At 36.7% G+C, this 13,830-nt stretch overlaps 1 protein-coding gene across 1 annotated transcript; it reads right to left on the reverse strand.

Annotated features, from left to right (window-relative positions):
* Positions 1-1,311: 1,311 nt before the first annotated feature.
* LOC131298728 (uncharacterized) lies at positions 1,312-3,272 on the reverse strand. The gene is made up of 3 exons (XM_058324203.1): positions 2,862-3,272; positions 1,816-2,257; positions 1,312-1,730 (listed from the first exon to the last, which is right to left on the reverse strand). The coding sequence occupies exons 1-3, from the start codon at positions 3,270-3,272 to the stop codon at positions 1,312-1,314; spliced, it is 1,272 nt and encodes a 423-aa protein (XP_058180186.1).
* Between the last annotated feature and the right edge of the window lie 10,558 nt (positions 3,273-13,830).

Consider the following 13,830-nt stretch of genomic DNA (forward strand, 5'->3'; position numbering starts at 1 on the left):
TCTCAAAACCTCCTTGTTATTGTTGTTTTTCTTTTGAACGTATTGGTTCACGAAGTGCCTGTAAAGGTTAAAAAAAGTATTAACGTCTCTGATAATGGCACACTCATGTTGCTCACAGTATTTCTTTTTTTTTTTTTTTGTCATTCGCTAAACTTAATCTACTCTATCTTAGGGAACTTGGGGAGGAAGGTGAGTGCTTAAGAGAATCGAACTTGTCCATATGCATGAGATTATTAGTGAGACACCAACTGCAGTACTCCACTCCACTTGCATGTTGCTCGCAAGTTTAGCGTACGTAATACTTTATTTGTCTTAATTAATTTTTCGGTCTAATTTTTTTTTTCTTTTTTAATCTTCTTCTTAATTTTTAGTCTAGTTTCATAGATTCAACATTAATCTTCACGAGAAGAATCAAAATCTAGAAAATAATAACCGAAAACTTAAAAAGGTTTAACTAGAGACAATATAAAATATGTATTGACAAAGGAGGCTGTTAATGCCACGGAGGGTTTTGTTTGTGCCACTGGAATTAATTCCACACCATTTAAATATGCCTCAATTGCCCTCCCTTGTTATCTGCTACTAATTTGTTTTGACTTCTCCCTAACCATTTAACTTTCCTAAACTACCCCCTCGGTGACTTTCCTTTAATCCACAAACAAATCCCACTTTAAATATTTTTCATTCCTAATCCAATTTAATACTCCAGGTCAATAGCAAAACACCATTGGCAAGACATAACCAGAAACTATTAGAAATCAAAATTAACATTCTCGTCCACAATTAAAGATGCATTCTATGAAACATTACAAATTAACCAGAAATGAACTATGAAGTTCCAAAAAAATAATCCAAGGAAAAGTTGTAATGCGTCCTTCATTTAGCCCTTGACAATCTTTATTGACGGGAAAGATGTCTTCTATTGCCTGTGGGGAAAAGAAAATTGTTATAACATAGATCCTTTCAAATTTTGCAAAACTTAGTACTCCCTTCATCCCTAAATAAGTATCTCCTACGAAAAGACATGCAATTTTTGAAAAAAAAATAAAGTACTTTCGTGCATAATTTTTTTTTTCAATTTCTTCGCAGTGAATTAAAGAACTCATTAGATCTTCAATTTGGTGCAAAGAAAATTGAAAAAATTATGCACGGAAGTACTTTATCTTTTTTTCAAAAATTACACGTCGTTTCGTAGGAAACATTTATTTAGAGATCGGCGGATGGAGTATATAGAATTGTAAGTTTTTTTCAAGTAAAATTAAGACAAAAACAAATTAAGCAAAACAATGGACAAAGAATTAAACTTACCGTTCAATCATCCAACCAAAAGCAGTTACTTGAAGTAGAAATTGTGTGTAGGTCAATCACATTCATAGTCGGTCCATCATCATTTGGATTAGCTATATGACTTGCATTAAACTCATTTGTCCCAAATTTTTGCAGACATGTTCGACTATTATGACCAACACCTTTACAAATGCTACATTTTCGTTTAGTTGTATCCACGATCTCAAACTTCGAAGGAATTCGTCTTGTTGACCCAGATTCCTTTCCTTTCTTTGACCCTGATGGACGTCCTTTAGGACATTGAACATTTGGCTCAAAAAGTAATGGAAGTGATGGATTTACAAGTTGAGAAATCCTCTCTTGAGCGCGTTCCTTTTGAGTTGGAGGCCATGCTTCATATTTATCTTCCAACTCATGGATCAATCCTTTTAATACTTCCCCCACTGGTTTCTCCACCATCAGAACAAGTAAGGGATATCATATCAATCCTCCATTGTGAGTGTATTGCATCAAGAGGTAGTGCCTTACCTTTCCAATCAATCATCTTATGTGCACAAGGGAGACCCATTGTTGCCATGAAGTGTTCCGTGCAAACTGGCTGCATTGTCCCATGTTTAACCATTTCATATTGTTTAAGTATCTCTCGCATAGCATACACTGACACACGATTGATGATTTCTTTAAAGAAAGAAATGTTGCAATTGTGAGGTATTCGAATCTTCTCACTTGAGAGTTGAGCATTTATCTCTTTAAATTCATTCTCAATCGCAAGGCATATCTTGTTCTTCACTTGATGGAGATCACCGGTTGAAACTTGCAAATATTTCTTCAATTTTCCATGAGCACCTTCCGCCCTCGAAGAAACATGATTTCCAAAATAAGCACACTTTTCAGTCCATGCTTTTACAAATCGTTCTTTAAATGGAAGCCATGTCCTTTGAATATAGCTTAACATGTACTCCTTCTCATTCTAGAGTAGTTCAAATAATTTCCAAGCTTCATCAAATGCCCCTCCATCTGGAGAGCTTATCACCTCGTTCTAAGTATCTAAAAATGCGAAAAATCTATGAGTACCGACCATTGGGGGAGAGAAAACGTACCGACGGCCGCCGGCGGGCCGTCTCCGGCCACCGGACGGCCGATCCGAGCCGTTCAAAAATTCTAAAAAATAAAACCGAGGGGGTCAACGCGGGAATCAAGGGCATCCGAGGTGTTTAGGGTGCTTGATCAAAGCACCCTTTTTTCGTGTATATATGTACACACACATATATACACGAAAAAAGGGTGCTTTGATCAAGCACCCTAAACACCTCGGATGCCCTTGATTCCCGCGTTGACCCCCTCGGTTTTATTTTTTAGAATTTTTGAACGGCTCGGATCGACCGTCCGGTGGCCGGAGACGGCCCGCCGGCGGCCGTCGGTACGTTTTCCCTCCCCGTGGTCGGTACATATAGCAACACTCCTAAAAATGTGGTCCAATCCTCTTGAGTTTTAAAATGAGACTTGCAATTCGCCAAAATATTTTTCTCAATATGCCATACACATAAAAGGTTAGTAGTCATTGGGAAGACAACCTTTATAGCATTCATCAAGGCCAACTCCCTATCGAACACAATGACAGTAGGATAACAAGCGGGACCCAATATTCTCCTAAACATTTGTAAAGCCCAAACGTAATCTTCTTCTCCCTCTTTTGCCAAGAATACAAAGCATGAGTAAAACGAACTGTTAAAACTTGAAACTCCAATGATATCAAGTAGTGGCATCTTGTATCTATTAGTCTTGTAAGTGCAATCCATCACAAAAACAGTTGTATAGCTCCTTGTCAATGCAATGGAAGAAGGGTGTGCAAAAAATAGATGCGTCAAACGACCATTTTGATCATGTGCAACATAAAAAGTAAAATCACCTTGACAAAGCTCTTCAAATAATGCTTGGATCATAGTTCGTCCGGCCAAATTGTCATTTTTAAGTTTAACCTTCATATTGTAGATTGTTCTTGATATTGCCTAAAGTTTCGGATTCCCTTGTCGAAGTGAAGAAAGTATTTGGCGTGGTGGTACCCCCGATCTAGTCATCTTTTCAATGCTCATGATCTCTTTTTTTGACAAACGACGACAAGAAGGATGTCCAGACATATCACTTGAAGGTTCATGATTATGTGAACTATTCTTCACTTCAAGAACCCAAAAGCCATCCGCATGTCTCTTACTGTAAATTTGAAAAGGACAATCTATAAGACGAGTTGCCGTCTTCCGTTGTCGACGCTCTATCGGAACATGCCATTTATTGCGGTAACGTCCTCCCCTATCACAACCAATGATGACATATTCGTCCTTTTTGAAATTTTTGATAGATATTGCATACCCTTGCATTGAGAAAAAATCTCTAAGAGTACCAAGAAGCTCTTCACGGGATTGAAATTTCCATCCAAGTTGTCCAACTATGTCATTTTGTCTATTTTCTTCCATTTCGTTACCTTCTGCAACGATTCTTTCTTGTTCAATTCGATCACTTGAAATTCCAATGACACATTCAATTGCTTGTTCAATATCCATTCTGCAAATCATTAAATTGACATAAGAAAAAGTTCAAGGAAGATTATCAACTTAATCGAAAATGAAGTTACGAAAATAACATAAATTCCTAAAACCACATAGGAGAGGATGATGATCTGGTAGTCTATTAACAGAATCACAAAAAAAATGATAAAGAAATACCTTGAATATTGATAAAGAAATGGAGTGAAGGTGACGTTTTTTTGTGTATGTAGAGGACAGAATTTTTTTAAGATGAAGGAGGAGTTTTAGGAAGTTATTCTATGTAGAAGAAAAGATTTTGGTTGATCTTGTGATAGTGGAGTATTAAATTGGATTAGGAATGAAAAAGATTCAAAGTGGGATTTGTTTGTGGATTAAAGGAAAGTCACCGAGGGGGTAGTTTAGGAAAGTTAAATGGTTAGGGAGAAGTCAAAACAAATTAGTAGCAGATAACAAGGGAGGGCAATTGAGGCATATTTGAATGGTGTGGAATTAATTCCAGTGGCACAAACAAAAACCTCCGTGGCATTAACAGCCTCCATTGACAAATTAAATTTTGTTTAAATGACAATTTGAAATTTGTTGTTGACTTTTTAGAGATGTATTGGGCCTTGGCATTATGTGGAAATGGTCAACCCGAAGTTGCTCTGGTTAATGGGATAATCAATAAACCGTTCTATGTCAGCTCAAATTCCGCAACAGATCAACAAGGGAAAATGTTAGGTTTGTGTCCTTTTTGGTTTTTGGATTTTCTTTTTAGGTTTGTTGGTTCGTTTGGCGGTTCTTTCTTTCGTTGTGGTGTTTTGGTTGATTCATTGCTTTCCTTTGGGTGCAGTTCTCAAGTGGCGTCAGGCATTATGCCGGTGTGACCGTAATCCCATTAATCATTGTAATCATTTTCAAAGATTAATAGTAAAATCTTTCCTTTTGCTGATATATAATAAATAAATAAATAACAAGGAAAAAAGCTCAAATTCCACGGTAGCAGGAACTGAGTTTTGGCCCATGGAGAAGGGCCTAAAGAACTGCGGGCTAAATCTATGGATCGGTGCCCTTGTAGGCCTAGTGACTCTTGTTGGATCCTAATTAAACAGAGGTGATGTGATGATCCTACAACTGTGGGCTAACCATGACTTGAAACTTTGGGCTAACCATGACTTCCATTTTGCAGTTTGATAATGGAGATTTGTCATTCGAAAAATCATCCTCTCCAACTAGGTGCCTTGAGCCTGTGCGGCTGATGCATATGCTCGTGTTAAGGTTTTGGTTGTTTTGGTTCGCTCATGTATCTTATGGTGAAATCTATAATGCCTTCGGACTTTTAATATGGAACTGATTCCTTTCCAAAAAAAAAACTATAATGGCAATTTTTTTTAGGAAAATGATATTGGCATTCCAAAAATTGATACAGGCACTCCAAAATCAGTGTAACTCCAAAGCAACTTTCCTTTGTTTTTTAGAGTGCCAACATCAATTTTTGGAGTACCAATATCATTTCCTTTTTTTTAACTTCCTCTATTGTAACTTTGTCAAACTTTTGACATTATTTTATTCTAAATAAAGATTTGTATCTCATGCTTTAACTTCAAATTTGTTAAACTTCCTCATAAAGCCCTTTATTTTTGTTTTATGGACACTTTCATATTTTATTTATATGCACTGTATCAAGCCTCTTTTGTATCCCCCCCTCCCGATACGGAGGAACGAACGAACTAAGAGAGAGAGAGAGAGAGAGAGAGAGAGAGAAGTACGACGCGATCATCACCACGCGACTCCCACCAACCTCACCCTCCACCTCTAGCAAACACTACCAGCAGTGAAAATCGCCTAGGCCCAGCAACGACACCACCACTGACCACTAAGGTTTTATTCTCTCTCTATCTCTGGGTTGTCAATGACCCCTACAATTCCAATCGATTCTAGCCTTTAATTTCACTATAACTAGTTCAAACAAACAAACAAAAAACTTAGGGCTCGTGAAAGTGGGGATTTTTTAGTTTGAACCCTAACTATAAGATTTTTGCTTCATGTATGCTTCAACAGTCAAAGATTTCTGCTTCCTATACATAAAATTTTGGTTTGGTTATCATCATTGTATTTAGTTTGTGTTTTGGCTTTTCAACCACGCTCATCGAATTGAGTGGTGGCATTCAATATTGTCGATTCCCATGAAATACCAAGCGATTAGAATTTCATAGCTTCAACATATGAAATTGGTGGTTTTTTTTTGTAACGCCTCGGATTTTGGAAACATTAAGTAAATATTAAAAGACTAATTTCTCAAAAGATTAATCTGGTTTACTGCGTCAGACGTTCCAAAAGCATACCCCATGATATTACAGCCATATCGAATTAAGTTTAAAATTTTCAAACGAGTCAAATTATCACACTTTCCAAATTTAAACGTTTAAGCTTTCAAAATCAAAGATCAATTATCTGCCAGAGCATCTAAGTGTACGACAACCAAGGTTCCTCGGTCCGTAGCAGGGTTGAACTTGATCTGCTCGAATGGCACTTCCGTTCCATCTTCAGTACCTGGCGTTCGAGTTACCAGGGCAACATAGTACCGTGAGCGATGACGCTCAGTAGCCAAAATCCACCCGAAACCCAGAACTTACAAGCAGCAAGGAAATAGATTTACAATGCATTGACATAAAATAAAAAGAGAACAATTAATCATTTTATTACTATTCTTCAACCTAAGTGATATCTTGGATCTTATCCACAGATCCGTTCCTACCCTTAACCTTTGGCATAAGACACTAGTGTGGTTCGATTCCTCTTTTCCAGATCTGGATGAAAGATAGCTAAGTTATGTACTCAGATATCCCATCCGCGACCATAAGTTCCGATAAAACTTCACCGGCAACGCACAAGCTCCAGATCTGGATGAAAGATAGCTAAGTTATGTACTCAGATATCCCATCCGTGACCATAAGTTCCGATAAAACTTCACCGGCAACGCACAAGCGCCGTCTAGCCCAGGTTGTGACTTAAGCACAATGTCACCCTTATGTCCCGTCCCAGCATCCAAGAGTCGATCACCACCATATATGCTATACCCAAGGTTTCGAAAATCAACAATTCACAAATCCACCACCAATCAATCTCTAATCAAAACATCACCTTGGGTTCTAAGCCCGAAATCCAATCCAAAACTCAGCCTCTCACTTTATTATATTTTCCTTTAATCTATTTTCACGTCTTATAAATGAAATTCACACATCGCAACCAACCTCGGGAACCTATTTGCCCATTATACAAGTACAATAAAGTATCACGCAATTCAACATTTCAACAAACCATGCTAACATGCTAACAACATTTAATCGTGCGATAGAACTTATCATGCGATAGAACTAAGATCAAATCGGAACTAATTGGGCTTGTTTAATAACCTAAATTCAGCACTTAAAACTGAATCAATTAAGTAATAAGTGATTTATTAGGTTTGATAACTACATTTTACATTGCTTAACAAATTAAGTACCACTTAAAATATAGGCTAAAAAATTGAAGAAAAAAAAAAGTAGCTTTGAGCTACTTAATTCTGATTAAATTTTTGTGTTCTTACATTCAACCATCATACTACCATTACAACCACCTCCACCACCACTCCACCACCACCGCTCCTACCACCACCACCGCTCCTCCACCTGGTCACCACCACCACCATCACCACTACCACTACCACCACCACCACTCCACTACACCACCACCAGCTCCACCATTCCACCACCACCACAACCACCACTACCATCACTACACCACCACCACCGCTCCTACCACCACCCAACTGATAAGTACCCGTTAATGCAATGCAGGGTGCGCTAGTATCTAATTTTAGTTAATTTCATCGCTTAATTAGTTGCTTCTTAATTGCGTTTACTCATAAGGTATATTTTTAGTGCTTTCAGGTAAATCGTGTGAATAAGACATATTTTGACATCATCCATGGCCCGAGTGCGTCCAAGTACTCGAGAAACTAATGAAGACCCTGTCGGCCCCTGAAAATCTGTCGAAGTATGGAAAAATCACTTTTCGAAAAAATATCGATTTTCGAGATAAAAAATGGCGGTAATTGATCATTGAATTTTTCTAAGAGCAACTTCAAAATTGCAAGGTTTTATTCAAAGATTAAGGTCATGTTTTGAGCCATTTATTCGATAGAAAAGTGTGTTGCTTTCTATTTTACACTAAAAGCTGGGGGTCAACATTTTGATTGGATTGAAATATCAAAATTCTGGTAATGCCATTGTTTCCAAATGGGGGGTACTTCCTTATTTTCATTAAATAAATTAAAGTAAATAAAAGGTAAAAGAAAGGTTTAAAATGCAATCTTTACTTAAGTTTAGAGAATGAAAATAAGATGCTGTGGAGATTTGCCCGAGCAGAAGCTGGATGGCCAAGGCAGAAGTTGATTTGCCCGAGCAGAAGCTGAGTTGCCTGAGCAGAACCAGATTTGCCCGAGCAAGAAGCAGGCAGCCAAGGCAGAATTCTGAGCTATTGAGCTCGGCATCGATGGACTAAAATCCTTTACATCGATGCCGAGCCCCTTAGTGGTCCAGCCCCTTAGCCACCTCGGCATCGATGGGATAAAACTATTTACATCGATGCCGAGCCCCTTAGTGAAGCACTCTAAGGCCGTTGCCATCGATGCCGAGGGGCTTAGAAGTGGATTTTCGGAGCATCTATGGAATATTCCAGGCGCGGATCTTAGAAGTATAAAAGCGTATTTCATTGTTTTGTAAAGAAAAGTAGATAGAAAAGTAGAATTAGATTTGCTTACCTAATTTTAGATCTAGATCTAGATTCAAATTGTTCTTGAGTGTTCTTGTTGTTTTTCATTTTTTCAGCACTTATATTTCAATTTCTGCCCTTAGTTGTTACTTTTTGTTATTTTTACCTTAATTAAAGTTGTTTATCTTCTCCCGATCTATCTTAATTTCTAATTTTCTTCTAATTTTGTTATTTCAATTATGTCAAGTAGATTTGTGCTTGCTTTTATCTCTCTAGATATGAGTGAGTAATTTTAAGGGTTAGGTCATGGGATGATTAGCATCTCATGACTCGGGCGAACATTGCATTTTGCACCCAATAAAACTTTAAACTTTGATTTGAAAATTGATGTGGGGTTCGGGTTTGTTTGTCAAATTACCGAGGTGTTAACATCTTTGATCATGTGTAGGTGGGAGCTTCGCCTACCCACCACACATGATGCTTAGAGCTATTTCGCACGAGGTATTTGCCAAATGAATTCTAGAGCTAGCTTGATTCTCAAATCATTTTATTTTCCAATTTGAGAACTTTAACCAAGTATCTTGAATTGTGTAATTGGGTGACGAGTGTGATTTAGCTCGGGTCTTGGGTGTTAATAATTCTTAGACCTAGCCTATCTTTTCTCTAGTTAATTCTTTTTTAATTTAGCCCTTTTATTTCCACCGTTAAAGTAAAACAAAGTTGGCTGTCTTAAAGCCGAAAGCCCCTACTTGCATCTACAAATCCGAGCAAACCATATAATTATTCCCTTGGGTACGATCCCGAATTTCCGATTTATTATGCTTCAACAGACGTTTTAAGCCTTACGCTTGGGGCGTTATTCCATTACATCGGAGCAAACGAAGCACCAACATCCAAGAGTCGATCACCACCATATATGCTATACCCAAGGTTTCGAAAATCAACAATTCACAAATCCACCACCAATCAATCTCTAATCAAAACATCACCTTGGGTTCTAAGCCCAAAATCCAATCCAAAACTCAGCCTCTCACTTTATTATCTTTTCCTTTAATCCTATTTTCACGTCTTATAAATGAAATTCACACATCGCAACCAACCTCGGGAACCTATTTGCCCATTATACAAATACAATAAAGTATCACGCAATTCAACATTTCAACAAACCATGCTAACATGCTAACAACATTTAATCGTGCGATAGAACTTATCATGCGATAGAACTAAGATCAAATCGGAACTAATTGGGCTTGTTTAATAACCTAAATTCAGCACTTAAAACTGAATCAATTAAGTAATAAGTGATTTATTAGGTTTGATAACTACATTTTACATTGCTTAACAAATTAAGTACCACTTAAAATATAGGCTAAAAAATTGAAGGAAAAAAAAATAGCTTTGAGCTACTTAATTCTGATTAAATTTTTGTGTTCTTACATTCAACCATCATACTACCATTACAACCACCTCCACCACCACCACCACCACTCCACCACCACCGCTCCTACCACCACCACCACTCCTCCACCACCGTATCACCACCACCACTACCACTACCACCACTCCATTACACCACCACCAGCTCCACCATTCCACCACCACCACCACCACCACAACCACCACTACCACCACCACTACCATCACTACACCACCACCACCGCTCCCATGTACCACTCCACCACCACCACCACCACCACAACCACTCTACCACCTCCACCACCTCCGCCACCATCACCACCACCACCTCCACCACTCCTCCACCATTACCATAAGTATATTATGATTGTTAGTAAATTAAAAGAGAATTGGAACAAAATTTATTCATCATTTTTTTTAATTCAGTACTTAATATATTTATCAAACAGCTTTTCATTTTAAAATTTCAGTATTCAGCTTTCAGTACTTAATTTTTAAGCTTTCAGTTTCAGTTTTTAGTTTTATCAAACAGCTCCTAACTTTGGGACTTAAATTATCATTTCCTTATTCATTAGGGTGGATTTACAAACTAATTACAAGGGACTAAACTATAACTATACCAAAACAATTTCAAAGTTTCTTCAGTGACTCTAGCAAAAATGGAAAAACGAAACAGAGGTACGGCTGGACTCGACCGACAACGTCGGGACCGAAAATCATCGCACCGAAACGCTACAATCATTATAGAGACGCAATATCTACGTAGAGAGATGGGATTTGGCTACATTTTTTCACTTGACCAATCTACTCTCATTAACTAATCTTGAGATTAGTTGGTTATCTGTCAATTATTCAAGCCCGTTCCCAAAAGGGAAATAAATACTTATTTTTTAAGAAAGCAATTTCAAGTTAAAAATCATGTGCTTACACAAATAATTTTTCTATCAATATGGATCTTGTTTGATAGATCTCATTGAGATCTTTAATACAGTGCCAAAAAATTGAAAAGTTATTTTTCATTTACATTATTTTTTAGTTTGAAAATGTGAAATAAGTACTTATTTTTTAAGAAAGTGTTTTGGAATGGGCTATTTACCATTCAAATTCTACCAACATTTTTACAACTTAGAGAAATATCAGTCATTAGTGGAGAAAAGTTTAGGAGGAAAATATTGGGTTTAACTGATGCACTAACGGATTTAATTACCAGATTCCAATCCCAGGGGCTTAACTATGTTAATGATGTTCCAATGGATTTATGGCCCGGTCTTCCCTTTTTCCGTCCTAAACCATTTATTCCGTAAAAACACGTAACAAGATTCAAAACTCACAGTACCATATTATAAATAGATATACTTAAGGAGGTGAGTTCCGAACTACCTCTCGTCCAGCAAAATGGTTTTTGGAGTGGTTCGGAAAGAGATGGTGGCGGGTCAGAGTGACGGCGGAGCTCGGCTGGAGGAGGTGGTGGTGATTGTGTTGTGAGCTTGGCTGGTGGTATTCGGGTGGTGAGAGGAGTTCGGTGGTGTTGGTGGAAGGTGATGAGACGTGGCGGCGGTTGGTGGAGGTGAGAGGAGTGGAGCTACGGCGGTGAGAAGGAAATGGAAGCAGGCTGCCCCTCTCTCTCTCTCTCTCTAAGTGGGTGTTGGCTGGGAACAAGAGAATGAAATGGAATTGGTACTGGTCCCGTTCGGCTAAATAAGCTAACTGGTTTATTTTTTTATTATTATTTAAATTTTTTTTGTATTTGTTAGTTTTTCATCATTTTTTTGAGATTATTGCATCGTCGTAACGAGAGGAATCTAAAAAGTAAAAAATTATTATCGAAATCCTATTTTTTTTGAATAAAGACGAAAAATTGACTTATTGGCTTATTTTTGTCTTTATTCAAAAAAATTAGATTTCGATCGTAATTTTTTCTTTTTAGATTCTTTTTATCATGACGATGCAATAATCCTAAAAAGATTAACGAAAAATTAACAAATACAATTTTTTTAAATAAGAACAAAAAAATAAATCAGTTGACTTAAATTAGCCGAACAAAAATAGGTTTTGGGTTTTTGCCTAAGGGGTATTAACATGTGGGTAATTATGTGGTGTTGTATTGGGAGGGAATTGGGGAGTAAAATGTGGGATTTGGTTTCCCCTTTGTCTTTTTCTCTTTTTTTTTTTTCACTCAGCCGAAATGTAAGAGCATGTACATCAGTTGTGAGCAAAAATAACTATGAACAGTACATTTTACCTACCCATTCTCATCGAAAATCTCATTCCACTTGCAGCAGCCTCTCTACTTTACCCCATCCTAAACTGGCAAAAAATATTATAATAGATACAAATAATATTATAATATTATACTCCCTCCGTCCTAAAATGATTGTCCGGTCCGCAAATCGGAGTGATAAAAATAATGCAATTTTTTCAAGAAAAAATTCAAACTTTTTTCACAAATTAAAAATACTCATTGATATCTAGTAAGTTGTTAAAAAACTTTTGATTTTTTCTTGCAAAAATTGTATTATTTTTAACATTCCGTTTTGCGGACCGGACAAACATTTTGGGACGGAAGGAGTAGTAGAGAAAGGGAACCAGTGAGAATAAGAGAGTGCGAGGAAGGTGAGAGAAACAAATAATATTATAATAGATACATTGTGAACAGTGACTCGTTATATACATCGAGCATTTTTTGTGAAGGAACAATGGCTACCAGTTTGCCGAAGCTGGTGCAACCTGTTTTTGTGTCCTAAATTAGGTAAAATACCTAAAAGTGATCCGGAGCAACACACGCACACACTCGAACAATTTCTCGCCGGACACGTGCGCACACGACAGATTACAGAATAAGGTTTTGTATGACGACATAAATAATTTTTCGAGCAAAAATAATATTTTATTTTAATAATACTAATAATAATAATTATATATAGAGTTAGGTTCCGGTGAGGGATCCTTCATTTTATTAAAATGCGGGACTCCCCTTCCCGATTGAATTTCGATGATCCGAGCAGCTCAAAGTGATCAGAATGTGATTTTAAGGGTCCCCGGGAGAAATCAGCAAAAAAAATGACCGGAAAGGGCTTCATCCGAACAGTTTTCATTGAACGGTTCGAATTTTCAAAATTTGATCGAAAAATGAAAGTCCCAGAGATCTCTCACTTTAAAATTCCTATATATATATATATATATATATATATATATATATATTAAAATATCGGGTCTTTACATTTTTGGTATGAATATGGCAGCTACTGCTCTTAAAAGAAAAAAAACTTGTGGAGACAGTGGAATGCTTTTCTTGCTTGATTGCATCCCTCGTATTTAGGCGACGTTTTTTTAAACTTATAAGTTTAGAATTTATTTTAGTATTTTTTATTTTTTATTAGTTTTTAGACCTAATTTTAGGGATTAATTGAAAAAGTATAAAAATATATACCGATATAAAAAAATTTCAAATAAGACGGCACTTAAGCTCTAAAAGACAGCTGTTTAATACTTTTTCGTCGTTTTTTTGCTAAGCAATACTTTTTCGTTGTTAGTGAATTTTTTTTTCTTTTGCCATAATTTTGTACTTTTTAAACCCCTCTTGTCAAGACGAATGAGTAATTCAAAAAAAAAATCACACAAATTTAACAAAAATTCAAAAAAAATACGAACAAAACACACAACGAAGAAAGTTGAGGAGAACTCAGGCTTCGTTCCAGAAACCTTCTTAAAAAATAAGTAGCTTATTTCATATTTTCAAACTAAAAAATAATGTAAATGAAAAATAATTAAAACCGTATTAAAGATCTTGATGAGATTTATTAAACAAGATTCATATTGATTGGAAAATTATTTGCGGTAAACACAT

The sequence above is a fragment of the Rhododendron vialii genome, chromosome 8a (assembly GCF_030253575.1).
Source record: "Rhododendron vialii isolate Sample 1 chromosome 8a, ASM3025357v1".
In the NCBI taxonomy this organism is placed as follows: domain Eukaryota; kingdom Viridiplantae; phylum Streptophyta; class Magnoliopsida; order Ericales; family Ericaceae; genus Rhododendron; species Rhododendron vialii.